This window comes from Mytilus californianus, unplaced genomic scaffold (assembly GCF_021869535.1).
Source record: "Mytilus californianus isolate M0D057914Y unplaced genomic scaffold, xbMytCali1.0.p SCAF_10, whole genome shotgun sequence".
NCBI lineage: Eukaryota > Metazoa > Mollusca > Bivalvia > Mytilida > Mytilidae > Mytilus > Mytilus californianus.
In genome coordinates, this window is record NW_026262582.1 from 57,904,110 (window position 1) to 57,922,489 (window position 18,380).

An 18,380-nucleotide genomic window follows, 5' to 3' on the forward strand; every position below is an offset into this window, starting at 1 on the left:
CAGATCATTATTTCGCCAATATTACACGCAAAATATGCCCACCTTGGGTTTTCGATTTATACATAATTTGTTCTTATTGTTTTCTTTTTAAAAAAACACACACATCTGATTAATTCATAATAATTCATCTCTGAGGCATCATTTACAGAATGATGTTATTTAGTGTAGATCAAAAGTTATAGGTAAACATGGTAAATAAGTATAGCTTCGGGCAATTATGAAGTCCAATTATATCGTCATTTGAGAGCAATAACTCTAATAAGGAGTCATCTGACGATTTCGACCAGCTGACTTATTTGTATAGATCTTATCTTACTGATTATTTTTGCTATATACAGTTTCTCGCTATCTTTTATATATTTCAAGATATCAGGCTAAAATGGTAAAATTCGTCATTTAAGGGCAATAACCCCTATAGAATTCCTCTGACAGTTTTGACGTAAATAAACAATGGGTAGAGATCAGCATTCTGAAAATGTTTGCTCTGTCAATTTTCTCTATTTATAGCCAATATAATAGTGGTCAGGTGTATATGATACGGCGGATTAACCTTTTTATCAATCTGATTAAAACTCATATATATCTTAACTCGCGTGCTCAGTCATAAAAATAAGGATAACGAAATCAGAGATCTATATTTTAATTAGATTGAACCTGTTTATGCCTTTTGGTTATTTGTGTCGTTAGGTTGCTGTCTCATTGACGTATACATGGGAAATCCCCATCCTCATAAAAAAAATCATCGTATCCATTTTTATATAAAACTCTTGTTTACGCGGCCTATTTTAAAAACATGACACGTTTGATTTTTTTTGTTAGAGATCTATTTTTATTCATTATTAGAAGCAATAATATCTGTGAAAAACCTCACGAGATACATTGTATCTTCTTTTTCTATGGTTTGGAGTGTTATTCGGTAGGCATTTCTGATATTCTGCTATTTAGGACAATGGTATATAAAATTTATTTAATTTTTCAACCAATGAAAGCGGACATTTAATTTACAGAAGCGTTGTTCTCATGGAGATTCGTTACAAGTATCAGTCTCTAGTATGTCCAGACAGTGTGCACTTGTGTCTTAAAATGCCGATGATTTAGTGTCTCAAACTGTCCTATGATAGATAGTTGTGTCTTACAATGCCGACGATTTAGTGTCTCAAACTGTCCTATGATAGATAGTTGTGTCTTACAATGCCGACGATTTAGTGTCTCAAACTGTCCTATGATAGATAGTTGTTTCTTACAATGCCGACGATTTAGTGTCTCAAACTGTCCTATGATAGATAGTTGTGTCTTACAATACCGAATATTTGGTGTCTCAAACTGTCCTATGATAGATTAAAATGCCGACGATTTAGTGTCTAAAACTGTCCTATGATAGATAGTTGTTTCATTGGCAATTCTACTACATCTCCTCGTTTTAAACTCTTCTGAAATTTCAGACAAAGAATTTGAATAAGGACATCAGGTCTTACTTATAAGGTAGCATTAAGTTGCATAATTACAACAAATGATTTGAGTGTTTTTTTTACTATCGAGTTAAGAATAATTTGCTTTCCCCCGATATTATTGCTTATCTACACTTCATTTGAACTTTGGTTGACAGTTGTCTCGGTAGAAATCATACCACAGCTCCTTTAATTATTTCTATATTAAATATTTTTGTCAAAACAGATCCATATTTGAAGGAGATGTGTTATGGTTTCCAATGTGACAACTGAGTTCAAATGACGTGAATATAATCGTAATTGTGTCTTCTTGTTAGATATTATAATAAGACCGATCGTAAGTTTCAGTGCGTTGGGTTGATTCTTTCATTTGCCTTTGTAAATTATTAACCTTTACTGTTTAGTCCATTTTTGGTAATATCCTTTAGACATGGCTCGGTACTTATACATCCTGCCATTGTGTTATTGTGCTGAAGGTCATTTTTTTTGTATTCTTGTCTTTCATTTTGCTTATGTGCTTTGTCTGTATGCCCTTTTGTTTTTCTTTGTTGACATATTTGTTGGTTTTATAGTGATTAAGATTATAACACAATGATGAGTGCTGTACCCGTATTTTTGGCATTTTTACCTATTATGTCTGTTTGTTTTGTTCTCACATGCATTGTTGTCAATTGAATGGAATTTTATGCGACTGTCATACAAGTGAGAGGTTTAGCTAGCTATAAAACCAGGTTTAAGCCACCATTTTCTGCATAAGGAAATGCCTGTACCAATTCAGGAGTAAGACAGTTGTTTTTCATTCGTTTGATGTGTTTGAGCTTTTGATTTGCCATTTGATAAGGGACTTTCCGTTTTAAATTTTTCTTGGAGTTCGGTATTTTTGTTATTTTACTTTTTGATACGAAGGCTTGTTTGTGGTTCTCATTCATTTATCGGTATACAGGATAGGAATCCCCCCATTGTTTTTTTTATTTATAATATAAGTTGTTTTGAAGGAAAACTTCTTATTAAAATTGACGAAAATCATTCGCTCGAATGTCTTTCTCCGTAGATAAAAAGTTCCGTTCATAATTTTCCGAATCCGTCGTAGTTTATAGTAATCTAGACTGAATTATTACTATAGTGACCAAATCTCTACAGGCAATGGAAAACTCAGTCGAGTTTAGCATAGTATCTCAAATATCTTGTACTCAAAAGATTGTAATAGAAAGCACAAGTTTACGAGAAAAGTGAGAGAAAGAGAAGACTGGCACTCTATCAGATTATAGATAATTCCTGTAATGTCGCCGATACTGACCACAATTTGCCTTTTCAAAATGTCCCACGCAAGCTGCCAATACTATCAAAGACTCTCAGTTTGACAAAACTCCAAATCAATATCGCGTTTTCGTTTGTAAACAGAAAGTTCATTTTAAAACCCTACAAATAATCAAATACTGTTCAAAGGAAAATAAAGCTGAAAATCATAAGTCGGTAATTTTTCATTCACGACTATTCTTCGTTTTCAGCTGGATCCCAGAAATAATATGACATCGTTGTAATTTGAATCGGATGTAGAAATTAATAAGATATAAAGATTGTTACTATTGACGTGCCAGAGGAAACCAATTATGCATTGACGTTAAGCACGTTATTGCGTCTATGCGGCTCAGTCATACACAACACAATGATAAGCAACTAAGGTAAAATACAACAACAGATGTTTGAGCTCTTCAGGAAAAAAGGTGAAATTCGTGAAAATTTGTATGAAATTTCAATGGCATATTTCCTTTATGATTTAATTCTCAAATTTACGCTAATCCGATTACCAGACCGAATTTTGCAAAAATTAAAAGTTTTCACCATGGTCAGATTTCAGAAAATGTTAAGTTGTCAAAATTTATGTGTTTTTTTAATGTATGTTGATATGATATTTCGTTTTGATAATCGATGCTCACAAAAGTACATGGATATATCATTCCCAAAAATATTTTTTTTACAACATTCACGCCACAAATAAAAACGCAACTGTCTTGCAGAATGTCCAATGTCGAATTCTGTCGCTGTTTAACCTGTAAACCGTCATTTGCGACATCATTGATAAAAATATTCGATTTCAAGTATACGACATAGTACTTTTCCCTAATTGTATTTGAACGCATTAAAACGATCACATACTTTTTGATAGTTTGCTTACTCAAAAAGACCTTGTTTTTGAACAAATCCAATGTCTTGCAAGTTTGTCCACTCAACGATTTTCGTACGTAATGAACGTTATCTCGGTTCGGGACGCAATCAATGTCTTGTCAAATTGATTCAAAAGGTTTTCGAATTCCTCATTTGAACATTTTTATTGTGTTTTTTTAAATGCTTTGAAAATAAAAAGTACGGTTCGACCTCATTAATTTTAAAATTAGAGAACAAAACAGAATAAAATATTATATATATACTCTCATATGTTATATACAAAAGATAAGAAAAACAACGCATAAATAATTTTTAATAAATGAACCTATCTAAATAAAATGTATAAAAATTTGTCCATAAACCAGAAATATAGTAAAACTTAAAACTTAAAATCCGATGACCAGAATCTCAAAATACGCCAAATTACTTCCACAAACGCCTACTCCGAAACCTATCGTGTTACATACAACTGTGATAACCATTTAAGTGAAGAGATAAGCCATTGGAAATTAAAAATATAAATAAATTGCTCCAAACTATAAGCTACTCAAATTCTTATATAAATGATGACATTTGCGGTATAAATGATGATTTTATGCAAAGCGTCGTCGGAAAGACAATGTGGTTATGGTAATAGCAGGGGATTCAAATTATGACCCAGTGGCGGATCCAGAACTTTTCATAAGGAGGGGCGCTGACTGACCTAAGGGGGGCCCCGCTTCAGTCATGCTTCAGTGATTCCCTATATAATCAACCAAATTTTTCCCACAAAAGGGGGGCCCGGGCCCCCCAGGCGCCCCCTGGATCCGCCTATGTGACCAATACCTTTTTAATGTAACAGTAAGACCATATAAAATTTAATATAATAATTGCAGAATATGAAACAGTTACAGTTATTATCTTTCAAAATTTAAATTATGATCAGACTTTAAAATTTGAGAAGTGTTGATTATTTAATCGTGTTTAATAAACTTTTTTTAAGTAGGACTCAATCAATTGTAACCAAAATCTCCACTGCTTCATTTAAATCAAAATTTGGGGCTTCTTTCGGAACTAAATTGGACATAATTGCATTTTATTACATTTCATACCTTCTAATCTTACTCACACATATAGATGTATCTATATTGACCACAAACAACTTTGCCGACCAAAAGAAGAAAAAGAACAGACGTCCTCGATTATCTGTGGAAAACGTCAAATTACGTCGTTACCGGCCGATTGAGACTCAATATTTATCGTGCATAACGTCGTTATACTCCCTTCATAAATTTTCTCCTGGGACCAGTGTGTTACAGGGTTATTTCAAGGACTCCTGCACTGTGTAGACAGGAAAACTTTTAATCCAATGCTATGATTTCATTTTCTGCTACATAGATGAAAAAGAGGGACGAAAGATACCAGAGGGACAGTCAAACTCATAGATCGAAAACAAACTGACAACGCCATGGCCAAAAATAAAAGCGACAAACAGACAAATAATAGTACAGATGACACAACATAGAAAACTAAAACTAAACAACACGAACCCCACCAAAAAATGGGGGTGATCTCAGGTGCTCCGGAAGGGTAAGCAGATCCTGCTCCACATGTGGCACCCGTCGTGTTGCTTATGTTATTACAAATCCGGTAAATAGTCTAATTCGGTAAGTCACATTCGTGAAAAGGGAAGGGTATTGTAGTTACGACATAAAGAACATATCCGATATTCTCATGATATTCTCACTGTATCTTATAGTCATTTTGTTTCACCGAGGTTAGAAATCATGCAAGCTACATTAATAATAACTAATAAATCATTTCTAATCGATATCACGACAATATCATATCCACAATAACAACAATATCATAGATTAGTTTTCACTTATGTGAACATAACTGAATGTTGATGTATAATTATCGTTTGCAATTCGAAGAGTGGGGAACTTTTGTTCTTATACATCATTGGCTTTCAAATATTCGGCTGTGAGCGTTCCTGATCATGAAGGTAAATCCAGAAATTTAAAAGCGCTTCGGAAGCATGGAATTTGTAACGTGTTGTTTTCATTTTTATTACAATATTACAACGGCACTGTCAGAATTCAATTGCATTGCAACATATATATTATCCTTACTTTATTATCATCGTGACCCTTTTTACCATTTCAACACGCAATTCTGACAAATTGAATACAATAGATTTATGACAGGGTAGCCGACAAACAGAGGGGTGTGCTTTAGGTTAGCAGTGCTGTCAAGTCTCACGCATTTTCATGCTTATTTTGCGGTATTTTCCTTTGATCTATTGTTTTTTCTCTTTGATCTTTACAATTTTTACCAAATCGTACGCATTTGCTTCATGAAAACTGGGATAGTTGATATTTTAATAAAACTTATATAACATTTAATGTTTTTTTTATAGAAATCTTGTTTACATTTCAGTATGCAATTGTCAATCATTTGAATATTTTTCTTGTTCTGTGAATAAAGCCATGAGATCAGCTGTTGATACAAGAAAATGCCGCGGGACGTACACAAGTTGTCAAAAATATTTTAAACCGGAAGTGTATTTTTTATAGCAGAAAACGAGAACGGATGAACTTCGTTGAACTACAATATGCCGAGGTATTTTTTGTTATATTGTGTAACAACAGGGACAAATTACACGATCAAAGCCATATATATTTGATTTAATCCTTTATTTATTATTTAAATGTAACTTTGATTTTTCAACAGACTCATTTCACGTGTAAAACAAACATTTTTGAAGACGAAAAATCTGAAAATTTTCAGGGAAAAATTATCATTTGCGAACAGACATGTTGCAGGAACAAAACACGTGCATACATGATATAATTAGCAGAATAGATAACACTTAGATGCAGAATTAATCAACATAAATCGAAAAAAATATGGTTTCATGAGCTTGTGCATTGTAGAGAAAACTTAACAAAGTGAGAAATGCAAGTCTCGTACCATTGTAAACTCGTACCACTAAAAAAAAACTGGTACCACTGCTAACTCGTACCACGGTAAATTCATACCATTGTTAACTCGTACCAACTTATTTAATGTCTATGTTTTTGTGGTGTCGTTGTTTTTTCCTATCCTGCAATGGTCGTAAGTCGACCCTCGGCACCTGTTAAGCAGGCAGGATCTTTAGGTTTTGTACAGGGTAGGTTTCTGTCTTCGAGGGAAGTTTCTGCCGGCTGTTCCTTTGCGTTCGATTCCTCTAGGGATTGAGCTGTAGTGTCTACCAGCTCACCGGTGTTAATGGCGTCGGGGTCATTTTCTAGGTCTTCTTTATGAGCGGCATCTCCTATCTCATTAATCGGTGGCATGGATTTCCTAGCAATGAATGCTTCAAGGCGGCGTTTGTTTCTGTCAGCCCTGGCTTTCGATGACCTTTTCTGAGTCTTTGTTGTTGTGGTTGTTGTCTCGACATGCTCCACATTTTTGGATTTCTTTCATCTTTTTACAAGTTTGTAATTTCCTTTCCATGCTGAGAGATCCCAGTCTGCGGTTTGATGCTCAAGCAAGTGTAAGATGGTGAAAATATCTCCAGTTAATAGTGGAGGGGAGCATGGCTCATTACTCATTGTCATATCGATTCAGCTACCTGACATGTTTAACTAAATGGCACCATATACAATTGTCGTCTTCCGTTGTGATTATGAGGAACCTCACATACATGCCCCATTTTATGAGGAAATTGGGCTTTGAGACAACTCATGTCAGCTTGTGTTTTGATAATCAGGAATTGCATTTAATAATAAACATTATACATTTAATTCCAAGCTGTTAAATTATATAACAACAATCAAAATTTAATGATATGATTAAACAAGTTGATTAGTTAATAATCAACCAATAATCACACAATCAAAGGAATTTAATATATTAATTAGCATGGTAATTAAGAAATTACATTCATATTTTTGTCTAAGTTTTCATTAAAATCTAGTATAAAATTCAAGTAATTCAACTTTTAAGTTTTACCAAAAAGAAATCATAAAACATTCGTATTTTTGAATATATTTTTAATGGTATGAGTTCTGATTGGTACGACTTCCCAGTGGTACGAGTTTACGTTGGTACGAGTTTACAATGGTATGAGTTAACTTGCTTCCGCCTTTTCATACCGGGATCAGTTAACAATTGTTTTTGTTTAGGGTTAGGTTGAAACTGTCACTGATAAGTTGTGAGTCCTTCACATTCCACATGTTTCTCATCATTGTTTTCCCAACAAAATTTAAGTGCAGCTTGTCACAAAGTCAAAGAACATTCTCAAGAGTCAGAGCTCATGCCAGCAAGTGGACGAAGGAGACATCTGTTACTCTGCTTTTCCAGGCCTCCAAAAGGAACATCATGTCAACCTGGTTTTCCACCAGTTGCTCTTGTTGGTGGAAATTTTCTTGTTATTATGGAACAGAAATTTTTCATTCAAATACCATACATGTATATTTCTTTAAATGATGTCAAAGCCTTTACTCAACATATTTAAAAAAAAATTGTTTGATGCAAATCAACCTTGGTGTGTTACATGTATTTATGTTATTTAGATTTACACCAGTGAATGAACAATTTCAATTAACTGCAAATCAAATTTGTTACTTCCGTAAAGAAGTCTTGGTGGTTAATCCATAATGATGTCACATTTATTTCCGTACAAACTTCTTATTCCCTTCCGGAACTGTGTGTCAAAGATTGTTAAATTATGGTAAATTTGTAAAGCATATCCACTCTATATAGAAGACATCATTTTTTGGACTTGTGTGCCTATTTTCTGTCTCGAAATCATAATAATTCAATTTTCAAGAAGTTAATCACACATTATTTCAATTGTAAGTCCATGAATATATAACTTTTATTAGTGTATATTCCCCCTGTTAAACAAATAAAATCTTTATGTTAAATCAATTTCAATAGAGCTTTGCTTTTATTTTGAATAGCTTTTAATGATTCATAGTCAACAGCCATTTGCAAACATTTGCATTGAAAGATATTAAGGTAGCAATACACGGTTAGGAAAAAACTTAAAATTGACATTCATAATTTTTAACCGTTCTCTTTCCCTTGCTTTCTAACTAATAAAGCTTAATGTTTGTGTTATGTATGTGCATATGTATGGAAACAGCATCTTCCATAGATTTGATTTCCAATAGTTAAAATGGTGAAATATAATCTCTTTTTGATATAACCAAGGCAACAATCTGCATTTATTTGATACAAAATACGTATTGCAAAAAAAGGGGGTGAAAATGTCACAAAAGTCCCCAAAATTTGGTCCAAAGTAGAATTTCAATTCATTAGAGTGATACCTTTGCTGAAACCATTGACATTTATCTATCAAGATCATGATTTCACCTCATTTTTCCTTAAACATGTTAAAATTGAATTAAAAATTTCGAGCATCAAATATTTGTTGAAAAACACTACAATAATTTCTGGACCTACAGATGTGAAAATACTAACTGCCAAACAGAAAATGGCTTATAAAACATGCAAAAAAAAATCTTGATGTTCATATAAACCCACTTTGAAGGCTATATTATTCTTCAGCTATTAAAAACCAATTTTATTGCACAACAACTTTCATATTTAAAAATTCACCATGGCCTTAATGGAGAATCTGTTCCGTTCGCCCAAAATCAAATGTATAAATAAAAAATAACAGTCACAATTTTAATTAAAGTTCAAAGTCTGCAGTGGCGGAAAATTGTCAATTGGTTTGTTTCATGGTCCATACAGTCTTCATCAAATCCCCCCAAAAAATACTTCATTTTGAAATTCCCGAATTTTATTAATGAAAATATAAATATTTTGATTTATACATCTAAAAACATTTAATAATTCAATTGGTATTTGAATAAAAAAATGTGTTTTGCTACTTAAGTTCTCACATTTAAATTTTATGCTTTTAATTGACAAATGGCATTCTTTTAAAACCTCCCCTAAAAAACTTAGAAAAAAATAGCATTGTATCCCAAGGAAAAAATATGGTGCAGATTAAACTTTGAATATATACAAATGAAAGCATGTGTTTATAGATATATTAAATAACATTAAAATACTTATAAGAGCAGGGGCTAAATGGGGATGAAAAAATTAACAACCTTTGACATACGTTTAGGAATTAAACAAGATGTACAAACATGTATATATATATATTTATACTTAAGTCTAAATTGAAAACAACGTTCAAACCTATAATTGCGTTGGATAAAAACCGCAATTTTTATACGTGTGAATGCAAAACAAATTTCTTGGTAGAGGGGTCTAAAAACAGCACAAACAACATTTTCCAAAAGACCAAAAAAGTGAAAAAGTATATTTAAACAAAACGCATTTGACTAACAGGTCGAACAACGGATGTTCTTAAACCCTGCTGACTGCCATTGGCGATTGCCAAATAAATGGATCACAAGATGTAACAAAATGGATCTTTATTATAATTTAATACCAAACAGAAAACAATAAATTATATATACTGCTACAGATATGTCAAACTTTAATATGGATAATTTTAATCATGATTTTATGAAGTAATAGTTTTATTTAGTGGAATGTTGAAATCATTTGATGTATGTTAATGGCTAAAAGTAAAAGAAAATGCCTTGACTGTTCCTTAGAAAGATTGTATAATCAGCCTCATCATTCAACGAAGTCCGAAGACACATTGGTTTTCGCACTCTAACTTTAGTTTAAGTGAATGGATCTCTATGAAATTTTACCATAAGGTTCAATACCACAAAAGGAAGGTTGGGATTGATTTTGGGGGTTATGGTACCAACAGTTAAGGAATTAGGGGCCAAAAAGGGGCAAAAAATAAGCATTTTTGTAACTTCCAGACATAACTTGTGTGTTAGTGTATGGATCTCTCTGACATTGTACCACAAGGGTCCATATCACAAAGGGAATGCTGGGATTGATTTTGGGGACAATTGCCTCAAAATTTTAGGAATTAGGGGCCAAAAAAGGGGCAAAAAACAAGTTTTTTTCTAGTTTCATGACAATAACTTGTGTGTAAGTGTATGGATCTTTCTGAAATTGTACTACAAGGTTCCATATCACAAAGGGAAAGCTGGAATTGAGTTTGGGGGTAATTGCCCAAAATGTTTAGGAATAAGGGGCCAAAAAGGGGCAAAAAAATAAGCATGTTTCTAGTTTCCAGACAATAACTTGTGTTCAAGTGTATGGATCTCTCTGAAATTGTACTGCAAGGTACCATACCACAAAGGGAAGGTTTGGATTGATTTTGGGGGTAATTGCCTCAAAATTTTAGGAATTAGGAGCCAAAAAGGGGCAAAAAAACAAGCATTTTTCTAGTTTCAGGACAATAACTTGTGTGTAAGTGTATGGATCTGTATGAAATTGTACTACAAGGTTCCATATCACAAAGGGATGGCTGGGTTTGAGTTTGGGGGTAATTGCCCTAAACGTTTAGGAATTTGGGACCAAAAAGGGGCCTAAAAACAAGCATTTTTCTAGTTTCCAGACAATAACTTGTGTTCAAGTGTATGGATCTCTCTGAAATTGTACTGCAAGGTACCATACCACAAAGGGAAGGCTGGGATTGAGTTTGGGGGCGATGAATCATAAGGGGGTTCAAAAAATTTGGGGGAGGGATTTTTTTTTTCTTTAAAATTTTCCATTTTAAATTGGTTATTTCTGATTTATATATAAAAGCAAATAATAATGATATGGTTTGAATAGGTAAATTTAAAAAAATTAAGTTCTTAGACCACATTCATTCTGTGTCAGAAACCTATGCTGTGTCAAATATTTAATCACAATCCAAATTCAGTGCTGTATCAAGCTTGAATGTTGTGTCCATACTTGCCCCAACTGTTCAGGGTTCGACCTCTGCAGTCATATCAAGCTGCACCGAGTGGAGCATTTTATTAAAGAAATAAATCACATCTTTATCTAAAATTTTTAAAAAATTCACTTACATCATTTACACATCATTGAGTAGATTTATAGTCAAGTTACTTTTGAAATATGTTGGTTCTGTGTAAAATTTGCTTGTTTGCTAGCTGCGGAACTGTAGCTCTCAGGTCCACATGATATATTTTCACTGCAAATTGTCAAAAAATATCACAATAGTTACAGGTTTGTCATGTGGAAGAGATATTTTAACCCTTGTCCCATTGTAATACAGTATAGATGTAATTAATTATTGGGATTATATTTGATAAAGAAAATTTAAATACAGGTCATATTTTCATGATTTTCTAAAAATGCTTACACCTCAGGCTCATATATTTTTGCAATAGACATGAAAGATAACTTTTAAAAAAGAAAGGGTAATTTGATAGCAACTGAGTTTTTTTTTTTTAGGTTTATATACATGTATTTGTTAGACATGGCCTAAACTTAATAAGATCTATAATATATTAATTATCTACCTTACCATGTACCCCAAACATAACATGCCATTGTGGATAATAAGTTTTAAGAATTAAAAAAAAAGTTGCCAGATGCAAATAAAAATCAATGGAACCTTCACAACTGAAATGTAGCTGGTCTTTTCATTATATTGTCCAGACAAAATTACTGTTTCAAGGACATTTGATTAAGTTGTTAGCTCTCAACAAAACATAAAGATGAATATGTATGTTTTTGTTAACACAAATTCATGGTTTTCATCTAAAAACTTCATCATTGAAAACACCAATATTCCCAGAATATATGTAGTAGTTAAGGCGTAACAGAAATAGTTTTAAAAAGTTGCCACCATTATTTTGGGATTGCACTGTAATTTTACTGATTAAGCTCTTCAAATTCGGAACTATTATTTCTATTCTATTGCAATTCTTGTAAAATGTTCAAAATAAAACATTTGAAATAATAAGTAAATAGCGACTAGGCTTGTACAAACCTGTTGCCAATGACTCGGGTGGAATTTACAACAGAAATCATCAAATTTAAAGTTGCATTACATGTCATATTGTATTATAATAATGGATTGATTAATGATTTTTGCTCTGTCAGTGCGAAGTGGCTATACATGTATTTCGGCAAGAACCTGTTGATTATTTACATGTAGTTATCGTTATGGATGAGTATCAGTCAAGAGATCATTGATTTTACTAAATATTTTGCATAAGACAACATAACTTTTATGCAAATTTCATTACATGTACTACCAACCAAATCATAACACATAAAACAATTGATATATTTATAACACAATTAGATTTTGGAATACAGTAAATTCCTAATTCTTTCTAAAAGTAAATGACAATAATTTGACTTTTGTTGGTTTTGATAAACAAATCAAACACAAAAGTTTAGTCATTTCTTGATTGGAATTCTATAGGGGAATCATCAGTTTTCTTATATTTTGATCAAATTCATTATTTATTTTTTTATAAAAAGTATAATCTCAACAATATCTGTATATTTTTAGGTTAGAAATAGAAAATCGATCATCAAAGAGTAAGACCAAGATATCTCATAGAGACAGTTCATCTGGTACCTCAGATTCTGATTCAGATAGCTCATCTTCAAGTGATTCCTCAAGCAGTTCATCAAGTAGCAGCTCAGGTTCACATAAAAATAGGTCAAGAGCAAACAAGACAGACAAGTCCAGAAAATCAAGTACAGATTCCAGTTCTTCAGATGAATCCCGTGAGAGATATTTGAGGACAAAATCCAGCGTAAATCAACAGCCGTTAAGGAAATCACATGATCAGAAACAAAGATCTCGTTCTCGTGATAGAAAAAGGTCAAGATCTAGATCATATGACAAAAACAAGCACACTTCAAAGTTAAATGACAGAAATTTAAGTGGGAAATTGGCCACTGATTCTGGTAAAGAAAAATCAAATAAGGCCAGACAAAACTCTCCCAATAGACGCTCAAATCGTAGATCAAGGTCAAATGAAAGGAATTCCAGACATAGATTAGAAGGTGCACAAAGGTCATATGCAACCTTGAGGGATGACAGATCACCAAATTTTATTCCACCAAGGTCAAGGTCACCTGATGATAGATTCAGACGAGGTAGATCTCGGTCCCGTAGCCCAAGACTAGATCCAAGATATTACAAGAGAAATGATCATGGTGACTATGATGATTTAAGACACCCAGATGATATAGATCATCATGATGATTTCGTTAGACTTGATCGTAGGGATGACTTCAGGGATTATGGTAGGGATAGTCCTAGGGGATATGGTAGAGCTGGTTCCAGAGAATATAGAAGAGAGGACCCTAGAGATTTTAATCGAGACGATCCATGGGAATTTGGTAGGGAGGGTAGTAGGGGTTTTGACAGAGACAATTTGAGAGGTAGAAGACAAGATTATAGAGAATATGATGGAGATCGTGGGAATAGAGATATTCAGAGAACACGGGCAAATGATATCTCAGGGTCCAATAATATCTGGAGTTCACGTGGTAGAGGTGATCAAAGACAAAACAGACGTCAAGAAATTGCAATAGATAAAGAATTCTTGGAAAGAAACAAATCAAGTTGGACAGATAATAATTCTCCAAGAGAAACTGAGAGAAAATCTTCAAAAGATAACTTTTCTAATAATAAAAACAGCAGCAGATCTCCAGCTCCAGGATCAGGAATGAAGTATTCTAGGGAGCGAGAGACAAGCAGATTTAAAGAAAAATCCAGGGAAGATCAAAGGTTATCTAAGGAAAAAGGAACAGATGACAAGACAGATAATAAGTCATTAACAAAAGACAAGAAAGAAGAAAGGAAGAGTTCTGAAACTAGTAGATCTAGAGATAAACACAGGGAAAGTAGGTCACCAAGCCATAGAAAATCTAGGACAGAAGACAGCTCCAAGGAAAGTGGGAAACCTGGTGATAACAGGGACAGCAAAACAAAACATACAAAAAGTAGGTCACCTGAAAATAGAAAGAGTAAATCAGTAGTTAATGAAAGTAGGTCAAAGTCAAACCAAGCAAGGAAAAGCAGATCCCCAAGTGACACTAAAACGAGATCAGATGATAGAAGAATGGACAATAAGTCAAGGTCAAATCAAACCAGAAGTAGGTCACCTGATAATAGGAAAAGTAGGTCATCAGATGATAGAATTAAAGAAAGTAAGTCAAGGAAAGATCAGAAAGAAAATGAATTTGCCAAGAGAACTGGAAGTAAAGACAAAAAGGATTCGCAAAAGAAAAATGATAATGTTAATGAAAACCAAGGTTCAAAATCCAGAAGAAAAAGTTCCACATCTTCCTCAGACAGCTCATCTTCAAGTAGCTCAGATGATGACAGCAGTTCTTCATCATCTTCATCAGAGGATAGTGAACCTAGAACAAAAAAGACAAATATCAAACAGGCTACAAAATCTAAGCCAAGACATGATAGTTCAAGTGAAAGTGATGGTTCACCACAAAGAAGAAAAAGAGGTGAAAAGGAGAAAGAAGGGAGGGAAAAAGAGAACAAGTATAAAGAAGTATCATCAAAAAGCATTAAGTCCCCAAATTCACAAAAAAGGGAAAAACTTGGAGATAGAAGTGACAGATCTCTAAAACAGAAAAGGAGATCAATTTCTGATAGTCCACAACGTAAAGAGAGTAGGAACAAGGAAAAGTCTTCAAGAAGACATGAAGCATCACGATCTCAGAGCCCAACAAAGAAGGAGAAAACTATAAATAAAAGCCGGGAAAATTCATCTAAAAGACAAGAAAGTTCTGATTCTGAAAGTCCACAAAAGAAGAAAACTATTTCCAGAAAATCAGAAAAAATACCAGTTAGACGTCGAGATCAAAGACAGTCAGCGTCTGCTAGTCCTGTTAGAAAAGATCATAGACGGTCTGTTACTGCTAGTCCTATTAGAGAAAGAAGTGATAAGAAAAGGTCTGATAGTCAAAGTAAAGATAAACAGAGAGGGAGGAGATCTGGGTCAGGTAGTCTAGAAAGGGTCAAGACAAATAAAAGTAAGGAATCTGCAACCTCCAGTCAAGCACAGAGGAAGGGAAAAGAAGTAAAAAATAGATATAGTGATAAATCTGAATCAAGAAGTCCACAACAAAAAAAATCTAGGACTCCTGCTACAAGGAAAGATTCAGAAAACAAGCAAGTTGATAGAAGTGGTAGAAAAGGATCTGATTCACAATCTAAACTTGAAAGAAAGGACTTGCAAAGAAGAGGTAGAAGATCTAAATCTAGGAGTCCACTTCTCAGTAAAGAAGATAGAAAAAGATCAAATTCTGGAAGTCCATCTGAAAGGAAAGACTCACGAAGGAAAAAAGCTAGTGCAGAAAGGCCAAAAGACACATCAAATTCAAATTCATCTCCCAGGACACCTGCCTCTAAGAGTAGAGAGATAACTGGTGGTAAGTCACAATCACCTGAAAAGTCAAAATCAAAGAGATCAAGTCCAGAACAGAAAAAGGCAGATTCTTCATCTGATAGTCCTTCACCAAAGCCAGTCACTAAACATAGGTCAACTTCAAGTTCTTCTTCTGTCAGTCCTCCAAGGAGAAAAGCAAAAAGGTCAAGATCATTATCAGGGAGTCCACCAGGGACTAAAGCTGATCTCAGAAAACATGGTGAAGACATAAGGTCTAGGTCATCTTCATCAGACTCAGAATCATCACGATCACATTCATCTAAATCACCAAAAAGAATAAAAAGTCACTCAACAAGAAGCACTCCTGTCTCTAATCATTCCACCCATAGCTCAACTTCAAAACAGAGACAAAAAGATGACTCTAGTAAAACATTTGGAAGTGTCAAAGATCTTGAATCAAGGTCTCGTTCATCTTCACCTATTGTAGAAAATGCTGATTCAAAGAAAAAATCAGATAAAAATGATAGAAGTTTTGAGTCTCTAAAATCATCTTCACCACAAAAGCTGAATGTGAGTTCTAAATCTGGTGATAGAAATAGGAGTCTCACATCAGTAGATGGGGATCAGTCTTTTGGAAATGAACCAAGCTTTACGGTTGAAGCAGGGAACCAGTCCTTAGTATCAGACGGTCCCAACACATCAATGGACAGTGAAAAGAGATTAGAACGCAAACATGACATGGCAAAATTTGAAAGTGAGCCGGAGAGTGGTGAGATTACTAGCAGTGATAGTGAAGAAGAGAGACCGCCAGCAATTAAAAGTATTATACAGGTATATTATTTATCAGGCTGTTGTTGATGAGGCTAGACATAAAAAAGTTTGTTTGCTATACACTTACCACCAAAAATTCTTACTGATCTCATTGTCTCAATTTTAAATTCCACTGGTTTTTTTTTAAATTATTTATGTTCTTATTGCAGGCTTTATACTGTGGATTCATCATTATTTGTGGGATACCAATTTTTGTGGGGTTAGGTAAACCACGAATTTAAATATATTTTAATGTTCAATGAGGTATAAATTTTCTAAAGGCTTGTATGCAGATTTACCACAAAATCAGATACCTCGAAAAATACAATTTTTCCTCAATCAATTAATGCCCACGAAAACAGATGAATTCACAGTAGTTAACCACAGACCCTGGTTGGGGATTCTTAATTTCTGTATAATGTAAATTGTATGGGTATTTTTCTTTATCTTTTAATGTAATGCTTATTATGTAAAATTCTCATGAAAATTATTTTATTATTATTCTCTATTCTGTGTGAACAAGCCAGACCCTCATAAATCATCATGAACAAATTGACAATATGTAAAGTCATTTGTTAACATTGAAAATCTGATTACAGGAAATCATGTATAAAACATCGTCTTTAATAAACTTAGGAAAAAAAGAATCTTTTTGTATTCCATAAGCACAGTGTCAATTGTCATATGAATTGCATGTTTATGAACAACAGAAATACTTTAAATCTTATTACCTGAACAAAAGAAAACGTGAAATTTAGCTCTATATTCATCACTTTCATCAGATGATGAACTTTCAGAAGTATTGTCAAATGCAATATATTGTGGGTTCATCATATAATCGTGGGATGCCAATTTTCATTGGAAAAGGTAAACTACAAATTTAAATGCTGAAAGAAGTACACTTTTTATAATAGATTTGTATGTAGACTTTGGCAAAACCAGGAAATCAAATAGCAAAGAAAACATAATGAATCAACAGTACATGTCACAACAACAATAAGGATTCAAACTCTTTATAACCAACAATTTGAGTGGATTACTATTTCTGAAATAAAAGACTTGAGTTACATTCTATGGCTTACCATCTTTATCTATGGAAGAAATTTCATCTAAAAATAAATGTTTTGTAAGATGATTGTGCTATTTTTAAGTGAACCATCTTTCTTAAGAAAATAAATCATGATTTTGATTTTAATTCAAGGTCAATTTTCATTTAAGATTCAAGGTCAGAACCAGAATGAAGAGGATGAGACTTTTGGTGTAGATGATGACGATAAGGATCAGCAGGCAAGGAAACGTAAATACAGCAGTGACAGTGGTACAGAAAATGATAAGAAGGAGAAGAAGAGGGAAAGAAAACAAGATGAAGGTCAACGGTCATCATCTAAACGGAGAATTGATGAAGAAAGGCAAGATTCCAGGGGTGATGACAGGAGACGTATGAATGATGGTAGGAGTAATCACTATAATGATAGAGGTGACTATAATGATGACAGGGACAATAAGAGAAGAAGAAGAGATGGAGAGAGAATGAGGGATGGATATGGTAATAGAAGAAGAAGGCCAGAAAGTGACAGGTGATTTATAAATATACATCCAAACTTTTATGAATATATTAAAAAATAGAGATGTTTCATGTAAACCTAATTAGTTTAAATTAAATAAAGTCAGAATTGTAAACAGTTTCTAATCTTAATTCTTCCTCAAG

The 18,380-nt window shown here is 33.4% G+C and overlaps 1 protein-coding gene across 1 annotated transcript in view; it reads left to right on the forward strand.

Moving 5' to 3' along the window:
• Positions 1-6,145: 6,145 nt before the first annotated feature.
• The window catches only part of LOC127718866 (pre-mRNA-splicing factor CWC22 homolog), a 37,680-nt gene continuing 25,445 nt past the window's right edge, over positions 6,146-18,380 (forward strand). Inside the window, exons 1-3 of the mRNA XM_052224915.1 lie at positions 6,146-6,218; positions 13,009-16,693; positions 17,891-18,249. Coding sequence (XP_052080875.1) covers positions 6,211-6,218; positions 13,009-16,693; positions 17,891-18,249 — 4,052 coding nt within the window. The 5' untranslated portion in view covers positions 6,146-6,210. The remainder of the gene's footprint in view (positions 6,219-13,008; positions 16,694-17,890; positions 18,250-18,380) is intronic.